The 15,884-nt window shown below is 48.8% G+C and overlaps 2 protein-coding genes across 6 annotated transcripts in view; one reads left to right on the top strand and one right to left on the bottom strand.

The window, feature by feature from the left end:
* Positions 1 to 4,747, top strand: part of LOC105711648 (uncharacterized protein KIAA0040) — a 36,174-nt gene extending 31,427 nt beyond the window's left edge. For all 5 annotated transcript variants that reach the window (XM_064370761.1, XM_064370759.1, XM_064370762.1 and 2 more), the window contains one exon: positions 625 to 4,747. In XM_064370761.1, the coding sequence (XP_064226831.1) occupies positions 758 to 1,051 (294 nt within the window). In that variant the 5' untranslated portion in view covers positions 625 to 757 and the 3' untranslated portion in view covers positions 1,052 to 4,747. The remainder of the gene's footprint in view (positions 1 to 624) is intronic.
* Positions 4,748 to 15,121: 10,374 nt separating this feature from the next.
* Positions 15,122 to 15,884, bottom strand: part of TNN (tenascin N) — a 57,019-nt gene continuing 56,256 nt past the window's right edge. Inside the window, exon 18 of the mRNA XM_012444388.3 lies at positions 15,122 to 15,262. Coding sequence (XP_012299811.2) covers positions 15,122 to 15,262 — 141 coding nt within the window. The remainder of the gene's footprint in view (positions 15,263 to 15,884) is intronic.

The raw sequence follows: 15,884 nt of genomic DNA, 5'->3' as shown, positions 1-15,884 counted from the left end.
GTAAGGAGGGGTGGAGACATGGAGCAGGGAAGAGAGCATGAGGGGACAGCAAGGAAAGCAGGGTGGGACAGGATGAAGGCTGATGATCTCTTAGCCCGGAGGAGACCCAAGGAGCCCCTACTACAGACAGCAAGACATAGACATCTTATCTTGTGCTTAAGCTTCAATAAGCATTGAAAACGGCAAGTGACGTTAATAAAAGGTCACATGCAGAACTGTCCCGTGGGGAGTGTGTTCAACACCCGTCACATGAGGTGCAGTGGAAAAAAGATTCAGAACTGCTGTTGCAGAGGAGGCCAGGGAAGCAACCCCTCATCAGAACACCAGACACACACTGATTCATTTATCCAACAACTGCTGAGAACTTCCTACGTGCCAGACCTGATATACCATTCATTTTTATATCCTAAGCCCAACATAATGTGTGTACATAGCAAGAAGTAGTTGATGCCTATTGATTACATGCATATATTTATCTTGCTTATTGAGTCTCAATACAAGTTTACTGAACTCTGGAAATCTTCAATTCCTTCCCCTTTCCTAAGCCTAAAATCTATGATACTATTAAAATTGTAGACCAGTCTCTCTGCATTTCTCTTCAGTTGTCTGTTTTAATCTCTTCAGGTGCTGTCGGTGGCATGCCCAAACCCAAGGCTGGAAGAGGAATAAATTACAAGTGGTCAAGGTTGCATCCTTTTGAGCCCAGGACCTGCTAGTGAGCCAAGAGGGCTCTCTGGCCCGAATCTAGCCAAGCACCATGGAGAGAATCAGCGCCTTCTTCAGCTCTATGTGGGACACCATCTTGGCCAAACACCAAGAAGGCATCTACAACACCATCTGCCTGGGAGTCCTCCTGGGCCTGCCAGTCTTGGTGATCATCACACTCATTTTCATCTGTTGCCATTGCTGCTGTAGCCGACCAGGCAAGAGTGGCCAGCAGCCCGAGCAGAACAAGAAGAAGAAGAAGAAGAAGAAGGATGAAGAAGACCTCTGGATCTCTGCTCAACCCAAGCTTCTCCAGATGGAGAAGAGACCATCACTGCCTGTTTAGTTAGGCAGGAAGCAGAGCTGTCTCCTCTCTGGGGCTAAGCCTCCTTCTGACCACACACAGTCATTTCAGGAACCCCTGAAATGATGCATTTAGGTCCACAGACTAACTACTCAACCAAGGAACAAACCTCAGACTAAGTGTCCAGTGGAGGGCAATCCCAGGGGGCACGTGGACAATTCTTGGGTAGTGCTTGGCAGCTATGTGTCCAATAGCAATGCTCCTTACTGCAGACCCAGGGATGACTCCTACCTGTCTCTGACATACCCCATATGCAAAAGCACAAAGAACATTTATCCATACATCTCGATGCGGTTCCCAAGTGTGTGCACACATACATAATGCACACAGAAATTCAGGCAACAGGTACGTGGGCAAGTATATTCTGCTCACCAAATGGTTATTGGCTATGTACTTTGTGCAGGGAAGTACATTATCTACAGTAGCAAAAATGTCTCACGGGAAAGCCTAGCCAGATTCAGACACATATATACAATTACATAACCAGCAAGCCTCCCCACACACCGTCTATTCCATAAACCACTCAGGTTAGAGATGCATGCTTTCCTATTTCTATCTCTACACATAAACTTTTACTAGAAATACCCGTAATTGGACATTCCAGCTACCTGCTACAGTCCCCACCCCTGTGAGTCTTGATACGAACACACCAAATTCCTGTGTCTCTGACCCCTCAACTGTGCCAACATGTTTAAAGAGTGATGGATCAAAATTCATTGAAAGCACTTTTTCTTGTAATTCCTGACGAGGTCCGTCCTCATGGCCACTGAGAGGTGTTTAAGGTGGTCCAAGACCTCTCTCTGACACATGACCCTCCCCAAACCACTCAGCAAAGTGCCTTTCTCCAAGCAAGAACAAAGAGCTCTTGGTAGTGACTGCTAGAAATCTACGGAAGCCCACTCAGTTATGTCAGTGGACTGCAATTGTGTACCTGTGCAATGCATGTTTTACAGATGGAAAGGGTAAGGAGGTGCTACACCTGAGCTAGGTACCTCCTATGTAACCAAAGTTTCCAGCAGGGAAAGGACTGGATCATCAGTACAGTCTCACAGAAGGCCACACTGGAAGTGATGTCATAAGGTTGTAATGGGTGTATGGTGTGGCACAGGTGGGCTGCAGAGGTAACGAAGTTTAAATGAAAGTAGGATGAAACTATAAAGAGGTTTATTTATATTTATCTTGAGTCTCAGGCAAGTGCCTCGCACACAGTAGTTTCTTACAACTGTCTGTGGTTACTGTTGGGTATGTGATGTTGTTAAGGGTAAGCTTGTAATACCTCACCAATTCTCCCCAAGTGATCTTCTCTTCTAAGTGAGCCCACTAATTGCTGCGATGGACGAAATTGGGTGTTTAAGGCTGCAAGAGAGTGCATGGAGGCGACACGTGTGCCCTGAGGTATGTGAGGACGTGTAAATTAGATCCACAGTGAGCTGAGGAGGGCTTTCCCCGCCAGACTGAGGTCGGGAAGCAGAGTTAATCCACGTATAGGATGAACTGGTTGGTATTTTGACTGTATTGTGACTATTGCAAAGATGGACAGTTCACACCTTGGGAGCAAGCTGTGTTCTAAAAGTTTATTTGCAAATATACTGGGAAGCTCTCTTGAAATATTTTCCCAAGGAAGCTATTCTACACAGTGGCAAAATTGCTAATTAATAATACAGGTAAACTATGACATTTATAGTAGCAAAAAACTAAATTCCATAAAATTACATTAAATGAAGTTTGTTGCTGAGCAAATGAAAGCAAATTCTATTTGCTCACTTGGGCTATCTGGTACTCACCTGCCCTCCAGGTGTACTTTAGGCCTGTGGAGGGTGGCATCTAGTGGTGACCCTTGCACCAGGGTTTTCTAACAGATGACCCTGTGAATCATAATTCAGACCTGCATATATTTTAGAGCCAGTCACATTTGCCCTCTCACCCTATATGGCCATAAACTGCCTAAGCACTCAGGCCTCCTACTCATCAACCCCTTTGACCAGAGAAAGAAGCACTCTGGTTCTCTATCCCCTTGTCACATAGAGAGTTTGTCACGGAGCCTCTGCCTGTGCCCTTCACATAACAGAATCACCTGCCATCTGCCTGCACCAAACCCAGGTATGTGGGAGACGTCTCCCCACATCTCCCACTGCCCACCAGGACAAGCTGCCCTTCCTGTCTCCACCTTTCAGTCCCCCTAAAATGGATGGCTGGGGAGACATGGAGGCTGACAGCTGAGACGTGGTGTCAGAGGTGATCTAGGAGGGAGGATCACCAGGATCCCGGACCACACAAGTAACATGGTTTCCATGGCAACTGCTTGCTCCTTTGAATTAAGACAGCAGTCAGTTGTCATTGCCTCTATCTCCAGGCACAGTGTCCCTGATGTCTCCTAATCCAATGGACTGGCACTCACTCCAGGCATGAAACACCCAGAAACTCACTCTCAGTCACTTCCACAGCCAATGACTCAGAAGAAGCAAACCCAGAATGGGACTTCTCTTTTCCCCACCACAGCCGCCCCTGACAACATTTCCTGGCATACCTAGAGGAGTGTCAGCACAGAATAGGCCCTAAAATGTTTGTTAAAATAAACAGGTGCATGAAAGGAGCCAGCAAGGCGATTGTTGGTGTCCACTCTCTTCTTTCCAATTCCTTCTCATCTTTCTCTCCGTGTTTTATGCTTCCCTGATTCCCTCTTCTGCCTGTACCAGGCCAGCCCCAGCCCTTTATTCCTCTCCATTTTCACTCCTTCCAGCCTCTGTCCCTGAACTGCCACTGGCAAGCCACGGGACCTCAGGACCAGAGACTGCTTGACTCACCTGGGGAGATTAAGTTCATAGGGGACAAAAAAGGGATTCCTAAAGAAGAGGCTTCCTAGACCAGCACAGGCTCAAGAAAGGGATCCCCTGGGCCTGGATCCCCTGGCTGAGCGCCTTCAGCCAGGCTCCAGCCAACAGCCAGAGCAGGCCTTTCCCTGTCACTCAATGGGTTCCATGTTTTTATTTCTTGGGAGAAGCAGGGAGGGAGAAAGGTAGAAAAAGGGCAGTCACCTTTCCAAGAAGAATATAACTGGTCCAGGCTGTATAGTATTTGTCAGTATTTTTTTCTGTACAGTTCAAGCACACACAAAAGAAAAACTTATTTAAATAAAATACTTTGGAAATGAAAATCTTGCTGGAGTCAGACAGTTACTTTCTTAACATTAGGTATTACCCCTGCTCAGACATCACTCAGAAATGACAGATACAGGGACTCTTTCTGTGACACATATGTCCCAGCCCTCGTCAGTCACTGCCTTTGCCACGATAGAGTCATATGTCTGAGGACCAAGAATGTGGCTGTCTCACCCCTGTTTGCAAAACAGATGGCCTCGGAGACCAGACTCCCTCAGAGGTGCCAGCTACAGGAAAAATAAACTGATGTTCCTTGGCAACACTTAGAGAACTTTCCGTCAGTGAGTCCATCAATGTCTTCTTAAAGGCAAAGGGGGGAAATAGCAAAAGCCTAAGGAAAAATGGACCTTTATGTTAAATTCAGTGTTGGGAAGGGAGGGATCAAAAACCTCTATAGTAGCCATTAGAGCTAAAAATGTGTGTATATGTGTGTGTATACACTGTTCAATATGGTACCATTAGCCACACGTGACTATTTAAATTCATTGAAATGAAATAAAATTAAATGTGCACTAGCTCAGCTATGTCTGCCGTATTTCTTTTTTCATTTTTCATTTTTTTTTTTTTTTTTGAGACTGAGTCTTGCTCTGTCACCCAGGCTGGAGTATAATGGTATGATCTTGGCTCACTGCAACCTCCACTTCCCAAGTTCAAGCAATTCTTGTGCCTCAGCCACCTGAATAGCTGGGATGAGAGGCATGCATCACCACCCCCAGCTAATTATTTTTGTATTTTAGTAGAGATGGAGTTTCACCATACTGGCCAGGCTGGTCTTGAACTCCTGGCCTCAAGTGATCTGCCTGCCTCAGCCTCCCAAAGTGCTGGGATTATAGGCATGGGCAACTGCACCTGGCCCTGCCAGCCATATTTCAAGTGCTCAGTAGACACATGTAGCTGGCAGCTACCATCCTGGGCAGCATAGGTCCATTAGCTTACTGGGGACAGGGTCAAACACCTGGGCAAAACATGCATGCTGACTGGATTTCAAGGAGGGCTTAGGAAGAAAGGCCTAGCGCACAGGTGGACTCTGCCTTACTCCTCCAAGGCAGGCTATGTCTATAGTTCCAGATGAGTTCATTCCTGGGCTCCCTTCCCCATCACCACACACTCATGACAACCAGAGAACAGAGACTCTTCATTCAGCTCCCTGTTCATCCATCCAGGACATTGCTAAACTTTCCAGTGCAGAAGAGGAACTGCAGCTCAGAAACCATCTGGGAGGGGAGCAGCTGCTGCACACCTGAGGGGATGCCAGTGCTTAATGCCCTCAGCCACACCCACCCCGGCTCCATCCCGGCCTTGGGGTATAGTATAAATTGGGACAATGCCATTTCGCCGTTAGCATTCTCAACTAACCACAGCACTCTGCACTGGCCCCTTGCCCTTTGACCTTAGTACTATTCCCCAATTCAAAGTCACAGGACTACAAGACTGAAAAAAAAAAATCCCTTCAGCTGGCTTTCTGTCTGCCATAGACTCAAAGGGATGTTTTCAAACACCTGTGTGGGCAATGCCACGCTATTTATTCAGGAATGACTGTGATTGTGTACCTCCAGCCCTCTCTTGAGGCTATTTATTCCATGAACATTGACTATATGTCACACACCTTAGGTGCCAGTGATACTACGTTGTTCTGGAGGGGTTCGGAGCCTGGTAGGGAGGGCACAAACAAGCAAACAGACCGTTACAAGACAGTGTGGCCATCGCTTCCTTAGAGGGACGCTCCCAGGCTGACTTCAGGACAGGCCAGGGGAGATCACCCAGGAGCTGTCCAGAGACTTGCACAGGAAGAAACTGAGAAAGGAGGGCCCGTGTGTAGTCTACAAAGTGTAAGTGCGCCCCGGAGTAGTGATGCAGGTGGACAGACTGACAAGGACCATTCGGAAATCATCAGGGCTCTTGGAGGCCATGATGCAGTGGGCTAGGACTCAGGACTAGGGTTGTCCCAACCCTGATGCTAACTCCAGCTCTCACTAGTTAAGTAATTTGGACCCATGGCTTAATCTCCCTGCAAGACTTACCTGCTAAATAAAGCTAATGAGAGTAGCTACCTCATAGGGAGCACTAAATGATCATGTGTATAAAGCATTTAGCCCAGGACCTGGCTTATATTAAGTGCCCAATAAATGTTATTTATTATTAAGGGTTGAAGGAAAATAATGAGAGAGCTGTGTCCTAGGAGTCAAAGGAAAAGAAATTTCCAAGAAGAAAGCAACAGTCCATAGAGTCAAATGATCCAGGCAAGTCGAATGAGATGGAGATTGAAAATAATTGCATTTTCTATTCCCCGAGGTTCCCCATGATGTGTTCCCTAATTTCACCACGTACTGCACTATCTACAGGATTACCAATACTCCATGAATTAAGGTCTCCAGATTCGCAGTATATGACAGGCAAGGTTGCCTAACTCTGTCCCGCCTCTGCCCACAACCAAGTCGCCCTAGCATGACAGTGCCACCTGGTGGCCAGATCAGGAGAGAGCGTGAGTCAACATCGTTTTCACCTTAGAAGTGTTTCCTGTAGAACGCCCATCCAGCTAGTTCACCTGTTCTCAAATTTACAAAAGAGTCTCCGGGTTTTATGTGAAATTCACAAATCTGTCAGGGTCCAGAATGCTGTGCTCATTTGACATATGGGGGATTTCCACAAATCCTAAGCCTCCATTGCTGTCACAAACATATTTTGGTGAAGTGTTCCATATGCAGCCGCTCCCTACAGGAAAGCTTCCCTAACCACAAAAGTCCTCCCCATTGCAGTAAGACCAGATCACATTGTAATTGTGTGTTCCTTCTATTCCCGACACCCCACCCCTATTTTGACCCCCATTAGAATTAGCCTTTATGAAATTAGAATTAGAACTGTCTTATTCACTACTGTATCTTCATCACCTAGCATGGAGCCTGGCACACACTATATGCTAAATAAATGTGTCAATTGGGGGAAAAATAACCACTGAGGTGTTTCTTAAAAATGCTAATTCCCTGTCTCCCCCTGCCCTTCTGGCTGATTATTAAGTCTAGGATGATGCCAGACAACCTGCTTTAATAAGCACTAGGTAAATGCAGGTGGTCTCTGAACCACACCGTGAGAAATACTATCTAGATATTCAGAACAGAAGAATTGTGTACAGTCAAATAAGTTTACGGAGCGGACACTGCACAGTATAACTTTCCCACTTTACCCTCTTGGGATCTGCAATCACATTATCACATTAAAGTTTCTAACAAGTACGATAACAAAGAAATTGGTTTAACTCCACTTAAAATTTTCCCAGATTTATTTAACCATAAACCTCATTTTCTTTTAGCACTTCTGGAGGAACAAAGATTCCAAGGGGGCACCAGTTGGGAAATCCTGCCACGGAGGGCTAGTGCGCACCCCACGCGTCCTCTGCTCCCGACTCCCACGGAGGGCTAGTGCGCACCCCACGCGTCCTCTGCTCCCGACTCCCGCGGAGGGCTAGTGCGCACCCCACACATCCTCTGCTCCCGACTCCCACCGAGGGCTAGTGCGCACCCCACGCGTCCTCTGCTCCCGACTCCCACGGAGGGCTAGTGCGCACCCCACGCGTCCTCTGCTCCCGACTCCCACGGAGGGCTAGTGCGCACCCCACGCGTCCTCTGCTCCCGACTCCCACGGAGGGCTAGTGCGCACCCCACGCGTCCTCTGCTCCCGACTCCCACGGAGGGCTAGTGCGCACCCCACGCGTCCTCTGCTCCCGACTCCCACGGAGGGCTAGTGCGCACCCCACGCGTCCTCTGCTCCCGACTCCCACGGAGGGCTAGTGCGCACCCCACGCGTCCTCTGCTCCCGACTCCCACCGAGGGCTAGTGCGCACCCCACGCGTCCTCTGCTCCCGACTCCCACGGAGAGCTGGTGCGCACCCCACGCGTCCTCTGCTCCCGACTCCCACCGAGGGCTAGTGCGCACCCCACGCGTCCTCTGCTCCCGACTCCCACCGAGGGCTAGTGCGCACCCCACGCGTCCTCTGCTCCCGACTCCCACCGAGGGCTAGTGCGCACCCCACGCGTCCTCTGCTCCCGACTCCCACCGAGGGCTAGTGCACACCCCACGCGTCCTCTGCTCCCGACTCCCACGGAGGGCTAGTGCACACCCCACGCGTCCTCTGCTCCCGACTCCCACGGAGGGCTAGTGCGCACCCCACGCGTCCTCTGCTCCCGACTCCCACCGAGGGCTAGTGCGCACCCCACGCGTCCTCTGCTCCCGACTCCCACGGAGGGCTAGTGCGCACCCCACGCGTCCTCTGCTCCCGACTCCCACCGAGGGCTAGTGCGCACCCCACGCGTCCTCTGCTCCCGACTCCCACGGAGGGCTGGTGCGCACCCCACGCGTCCTCTGCTCCCGACTCCCACGGAGGGCTGGTGCGCACCCCACGCGTCCTCTGCTCCCGACTCCCACGGAGGGCTAGTGCGCACCCCACGCGTCCTCTGCTCCCAACTCCCACCGAGGGCTAGTGCGCACCCCACGCGTCCTCTGCTCCCGACTCCCACCGAGGGCTAGTGCGCACCCCACGCGTCCTCTGCTCCCGACTCCCACGGAGGGCTAGTGCACCTTCCATGTGTCCTCTGCTCCTGATTTCCACTACTGACAGCTCAGTCAATGTCCTCTCCAAAGGAAACTTTCTGCAATGTACACAGATTCTCACTAACCTTTATGAACCTTTCTCTTTTACTCGTCCCTTTCTTTCTTCCATTTGCAACCCATAATAATCCTGTTGGCTATTCATAGCAAATGTGCTTTAGACCTACTAGAGAGACATCTCTATCAAAAGGAAAAAGAGAAAAAATTTTAAGTCAAAAAATGAAGACCAATTCAAGCCCACTATTTTACCATTCCAGAGTGCCTTCTTCATACATAAAAACCACTTTCATTATTTCACTTGATTCTCACTTTATAAATGAAGAAAATGAGGCCCAGAGAAGGTAAGCCAGCTTACCCCAAACTGGAATGGAAACCCAAGGCTTCAGACTCCTACCCCAGTGTTTCTTCTGCCAACCAGGCATCGAGATCCAGGCCAATCTGATCTTGGCTCCTCGAAGACCGTTGAACTTGTAGCAGCACCTCCCTTGAGTTGGAAACTTATTGAACACAATCAAGGGTCTGCCCATAAGCCTTTAAAGTGCCCAAATGTCTCCTTCGGATGTCCTGCAGCAAGCCTCATCTGCCTCCTTCTCCTTCTCTAATTAAACCTAATTTTGTTCACTCATCAAAATAAAGAATCTTTTCCATTCCATCTGGTTTCCTTCTTTTATTTAGATTACAATGCTGCAATACTATTGTTTTCTATTTTTCATTATACATACACTGCAACTCATCTACATTATAAACAGGATTTATGGGCTAGACTGACAACCTAACTTCTTTCTGTAACATTAGAATTGGAACTCAAATCATTTTACCCACAGAAACAGCCAACTGACAGAAAGAATTGGAGAAGTAAATTCATTTGCAAATCAGGAGCTGTCTGAAATCCCTCCCAGGGGTGCCTCTCCTTCACCCTTCATCAGGCTGACAACCTCCATCCGCCTCTCCTCCCCAGCAGCCCAGTACGCCAGGTCTGGGGATGCAGTCCAGCCTCACCAGGCAATCTCAAGGTAATTCCCAGTTATTTTTTGCACATTAGTCCAGCAAGAACGCTGCCTAAGAAACCACCAAGGGCAGGCTCAATGCTAAGCTGGACCTCACCGAATGACTTTCCAATATAGTATCACCCAAGAAAGAAGTGGGGACCTAGCCCACAGAACTCCCCTTTATGGAAAAGTGGCGCTGAAATGAGAGGCTCCCGACAGGACAACACTGCCATCTCCTGGCCATGCTGAATATAGCAAGCCTTTTGCACTAAGCTGCGGTCCCAACCGTATTGATCAGTTCCGTATTGCCATGAACTCCCTTTCTGATCCCCTCCACCACCCTAGCGAAGTGCTTAAGGTAATGACTTGGAAAAAAAAATTTTTTTAAGATGGAGTCTCGCTCTTGTTGCCGAGGCTGGAGTGCAATGGCGCAATCTCAGCTCATTGCAACCTCTGCCTCCTGGATTCAAGCGATTCTCCTGACTCAGCCTCCCGAGTAGCTGGGATTAGTAGAGGGTCTTTTCCATCAACTGGCTAAATTTCGCTAAGAGTTTCTCTCTGTTATACTTGTTTTTCTTCTGCCACGCCGTCCCTTCATCTGCACGTCCCCTGTCCGCAGCTCTTCACACACCACACCTGGCCCTTATCCTTCCTTGATCACAACTTCTGAAGGCATTTTCTACCTTTCTCCCCAGCTCCTTCAGCATTTTCTGGCTTTAATCATCTTTAAATCTCTGAGAATTCAAAGTTTAAATGCAGAGCTTTGATCTCACTTGACAAACATAAAATCTGGGACCCTATTCCCAGAGGAAGCCACAGTCAGGAACAAACAGGTCTACTCTGAGAAAGGACCCATCTCTTGCTCGCACCACCCTTCCTCCTCAAAGCCCACCGTTCCTTCTTCCTGGATACTTCGTTAATCTGGGCCCTCCTCCCCTTCTCCACCATTTCTGCCACAAGCCAAGGAAGTCATGACCTCTTGCTTGAACTATCATAGTAGCCCTCAACTGGGCTGTGAGTCCCTATCCTGCCTCCAAAATCTCCCTCAGCACCCTCAGCCCCATTCTCTATCCTATCACCAGACTGATGTTTCCAAAATACAAGTCTGACCTTGTCACTCTTAGGTTTAAAACCTGTGTGTTCCCCACTATCCACGTGCTTTCCTCTGAGCAGTGGCTCTCAACCGTGGTCCATGTTGGAATCCTTGGGGACACTTTAGGAAGCCCCTGAGACCCACTGGAGCAGAGCCCATGGAGGGGAGGGGAGCTTCTGTACCTATGGAAGCCTCCTGCCAACTCTGACAGGTAGTATGCACTAAGAACCACAGTATTGGCCTGGCAAAGGAAAAATCCCCATCCATCTCACCAGCCTGGCTCCCCACCAAGCTCTCCTCCCCCCAGTAAGAAACCACTTTGCCCCCTCAAACATGCCACACTCTACACTTTCTCTTCCTTGCGGCCAAGTCTCCTATACTCGACGGGCCCCACCTCCCCCCAGGCTTCTGGTTTCACCCACACCCCAAAACTCATCCTTCCAGACCTAAAGCTGGCATCGCATCCCCATGAAGCTCTCTCCCTCAGCACCCCGGCAGGATGAGTCGCCCCCACTCTGCCCACAGAGTTCAGTCCACCTCCCTGTGGACTCACTCTCCCAGGTTTGTTTCCACGGCTGTCTCTGCCACCACTCCAAGAGCTGCTGGAGGGCCGCGTTTGAGTTCTGTGCATCACCGTGTTGCTCGTGTCCTGCATAAAAGGGAACACTTCGGAGACGTAACCACGTGCTGCTAAGACTTCTGTCTTCGCATCTAGCCTAGTGCCTGGCTTGCAGCCTGTCCCCTCTACGAGAGATTTTGTTTGCTTTAGTTTGTCCTAAAGGGTAGAAATCATCCCTGAAAGCTTCAAAACCTTGATGGCTCATGACCTGACTGGAAGAAAATTGTTTGACTCTCTCTAAAAAGCAGGTCTATCCAGAAACCCATTCCACGGGCCCGTATTCAGCTATCAGATCAGAAGTTGTGAGCACCTGGTCAGGTTAATATGAGGTTAGGTATGGAAGTTTCGAGTTGGAATGCTTCCCTCAGTCAGACAAATACCCTTTGAAAATGAGTATCTCCTAACTTCCTTCCTGGTCCCCAACAGAACCTCCAAAGGGTCAGCTGAGGTTTCCTTCACCCGCCCCCCCCCCCACCCCCCACCTTTGTGCGCCATGGGTCCTACGGGGAAAAGAATGATGTAAAAAACATCTCCTGTTTCCCAGAAGTCCCCCTCTTGGCCAGTGGTGGAGAAACCCTGGAGTCAATGAACGCGGAGGGGGTTATGTGTTTTGTAATTTGCTACCATCACAGATTCCTCCAGAGCTAAAAGACCATCGGCACCCCCCACCCCGACCCATGCCAGAACTACTCAGAGTGGACTCCACTCCGACAGCAGCCTTTGGCCCAGACCTACTTAACCAGAATGTCTGGGGAAGGGACCCTGTGATCTCTGTGTCAACAAGCATGTTCAAAGTCAAGAAGCATTTCCTACCAACCACCATCCTTGGCTCGAAGTCGGTCCCTGGGATTTGATCCATTTTGCAAAGGAGACACTTTGCTGAAAAGCCTGGACCACTGTGATGAGCCCAAAGCTTTGGAATCCCAAAGGTGAGTACCCCACATGCAAACAGGGTCACGTAACAGCAGAAGGGAATTCCAGCCAGGTGCAGCGGCGAGCACCTGTAGCGCCAGCTACTTCCTGAGTCGAGGCTGGAGGATTACTTGAGGCCAGGAGTTCAAGACCAGCCTGGGCAACATAGCTAGAGCCTCATATATAGTTGAGTGTGATGGCACTCACCTGCAGTCCCAGCTACTTGGGAGGCTGAGGCGGGAGGATTGCTTGGGTCCAGGAGTTCAAGGTTACAGTGAGCTATGATCCCACCATTGGACTCTCCTTTTTTTATTCCCTTTATTCTTCCTCACAACACTAGAAATTAAAAGGGAGACATTTACACTGTTTTCCTCACACAGCCTGGGTGACAGTGAGACTCTATTTCTATTAAATAAAACAATAAAAACTACAAAAATGTTTCTGAAAGAAGAGAATTTGAGAAGAAGACTTGGAACTGGGATGTTGTGCAGATAGAACTTTAAAACAGATAAGGAGACCAAACTGGGTAAGATAGCAAGACTCCATCTCTACAAAAAAGTTAAAAAAAAATTAGCTGAGCACAGTAGCATGCACCTGTAGTCCCAGCTACTCAGGAGGCTGAGGCGGAAGGATGGCTGGAGTTCAGGAGTTCAAGGCTGCAGTGAGCCTTGGTCATGCCACTACATGCCACCCTGCATGGCAGAGGGAGACCCCACTTAAAAAAAAAAATAAGCCAGAAAAGGAAATTAGCTCAGGCTCAGATCCTGGCAAAGCTGGATCAGGACTAGAATATAAATCTGGTCAATCTGTAAACATCTCCTCCTCAGAGAGGCTCACAGTCCAACACCATGAACATCTTCATCTTCGAATTCTATTTTTTTTTCCTCCATGGCACTTCCCACTTCTTGTAACTACCCATGTATTTGTTGTTTAATGTCAGCCTCCACCATGAGAATACTAGCACAAGGACAGGAATAGGACGTTACGTCCCTGATTAACACCAATGCTTAGAACAGAACTTGGCAGGTAATAGGGCTTACCCTCTACTCGTTGAATGAGTGAATGTAAACGAACGAATGAATGACAGCACACAAGCTCCATCAGTACAAGGACAGTGTCTATCTCACTCACCTCCGTTTCCCCGGTGCCCAGAACACTGCCTGAAACAAAGCAGACAGACGCTTAATAAATTCTTGTTGAATCAATAACATACAAGCAGGTTTTTTTCATCATTAGCATCAACACTAAAACTGTATTTCATTGAGACCACTCCTTATCAGAGCCAGCAGTTACCAAGGCGTTGCTCAAGGTGTGTGTCTGGGGAAGGAAGGCAACAGAGGGGGCTGCTGAAGACTTTAAAGGTTGACAGAAACGGTTTCAGGAGTATAGCTTGACATTCACCCAGAGGCTGAAACCTGGAGACGCCGAGGCAATAGACCACACCCTGGCCTGAAGGGGTGCTGTAGCTTTCAGAGCATTCAACCTCCTTTCCATTCGCTCACTTCTGCATTTGAAATACTGTTATTTCCCATCATGCAAATACGAGGCCACAGCCAACCAAATTCCATTACAATGCGCAAATTGTACCCACTTGCACTTAGGTTAAATTTAGAATTCAAGTGCACTTATGTGGAGGAAAATAACACAAAGCAATTTTTTTTAATCAAGTGGTTTATTTTTTTCTTCTTCTTCAATAGGCATTTAAGTTATTTCATTGGTCACTGACTTCGCTACAGAAAACCCTCCAAAATGGCAGAAAATAAGCAAAAAGGATCTGACCTTGCCAAGTGTCCGATCAACAGTAAGTCTCACAGTGCTGAGCACTCCCAGAAAACCCAGAGCTCCAACATGCAGGGTGGGGAAAACAGGGAGTCGGAGGCCTGGTGGGCATAAAACGGAGTTGCAGAAGAGTCTTTGGGAGGAACCAATTATCCAGAGAGTCAAATTATTCAAAGTTGAAATGAGTGAGAATTTATTCACAACATATGCGGCTCTATGGACACAATTATGCAAAGGATTGAAAAGAGGGCGCTTAAAAATAGCAGTAACGCGGCAGCTTTGGTCTCCGGCATGCTGGATACTAGTTAGAACTTAGCTAAACGTGAGTCTGTCTTAGTCCCTTTTATTCCCCTTATTCTTTCTCATAACCCCAGGAATTAAAAGGGGGAGGTTCACACTGTTTTCCTCAAAACCCAGTGGGAAAGGAGGTGTGGCAAAGGTCCGGTTGTCCCAGCCATAACCCCCGGGTCACCAGAACCCCTCCTCTGCTTCTTTCCAGAGAAAAGATTAGCATTAGCAGAGCTTTAAATAGATAGATGCAAATTTCCAGAGATTTCCAATTGGTGAAGTGCTGGGCGATTCCTTTTCTTGCCCTAATCCAATATATTTGCTGCTGAAGATAAGCTGAGAAACCTCCCAGTTCCAGCACTGTCTTTCCCACTCATACTGCGCAACTACTATTTTGATTTTCAAGGCCCTCATAAAGATAGGCAAAAATGCAGGTGAGAGGGAAGGAACCTCCATGGCTTGAAGCTTGGTGACATGATTTGTTCTGTGGGTTATCAGGCGATCCCAGAACCCAGAGGCTCTGAGCACTCCCAGCCCCAGTCTCCACTGCCCACCCCGCCCCGTGCTCCCACAGCTGGTGGTGTCTCCTGCGAGGAACGCTCACACGGGCCATCAGAACGTTCGCAGCCTTCCTCCCAGCGTCCGCTTCTTTCTGCCCAGGACAGGCTCGCTGCTGTAGCCACGAGGGCGGATTTTCAACTCCACGTAAGGAATGGAGAATTCATGTCCTTTCCACGGCTCCCAGTTCACCCCCTACATTTAAAAAAATTAAAAAAAAAAAAAAAAAAAAAAGCCACATCAAGAAAAGGCTCTTGGGAGGAGGACAGGTTGGGTTATGGTACAAAGGAATTATTTGGTTTTGGTTTTGGCTTATTTGTTTGTTTTTGAGACAGAGTCTTGCTCTGTCGCCAGGCGCCAGGCTGGAGTGCAGTGGCGCGATCTCGGCTCACTGCAAACTCCGCCTCCAGGGTTCAAGCAATTCTCCTGCCTCGGCCTCCCAAGTAGCTGGGACTACAGGCACGCGCCACCACACCCAACTAATTTCTGTATTTTTAGTAGAGATGGGGTTTCACCATGTTGGCCAGGATGGTCTCGATCTCTTGATCTCGTGATCCTCCCCGCTCGGCCTCCCAAAGTGCTGGGATTACAGGCATGAGCCACCGCGCCCGGCCACAAAGGAATTATTTACCAGTGAAACCACTTCCTCTCTGCTTAGGGGACAGAAAGGGACAGGTGGTGATGAGGAGGGAGGGGAGGATCGGACACACGCGCCCTCTGCGGGGCAGCTGGGGTTAGACGGGCTGAGGACATGGAAGACTCGGAAGCCGGCGGTCTCTACAATGGGTGCCTGGGGGTGTGAGCCCAGGAAGTGGGT

This window comes from Aotus nancymaae, unplaced genomic scaffold (assembly GCF_030222135.1).
Source record: "Aotus nancymaae isolate 86718 unplaced genomic scaffold, 86718_ANA_hifiasm-v0.15.2.pri h1tg000108l, whole genome shotgun sequence".
NCBI lineage: Eukaryota > Metazoa > Chordata > Mammalia > Primates > Aotidae > Aotus > Aotus nancymaae.
The sequence above is the reverse complement of the archived record's forward strand: the minus strand, read 5'-3'. Positions and strand labels throughout refer to the sequence as shown.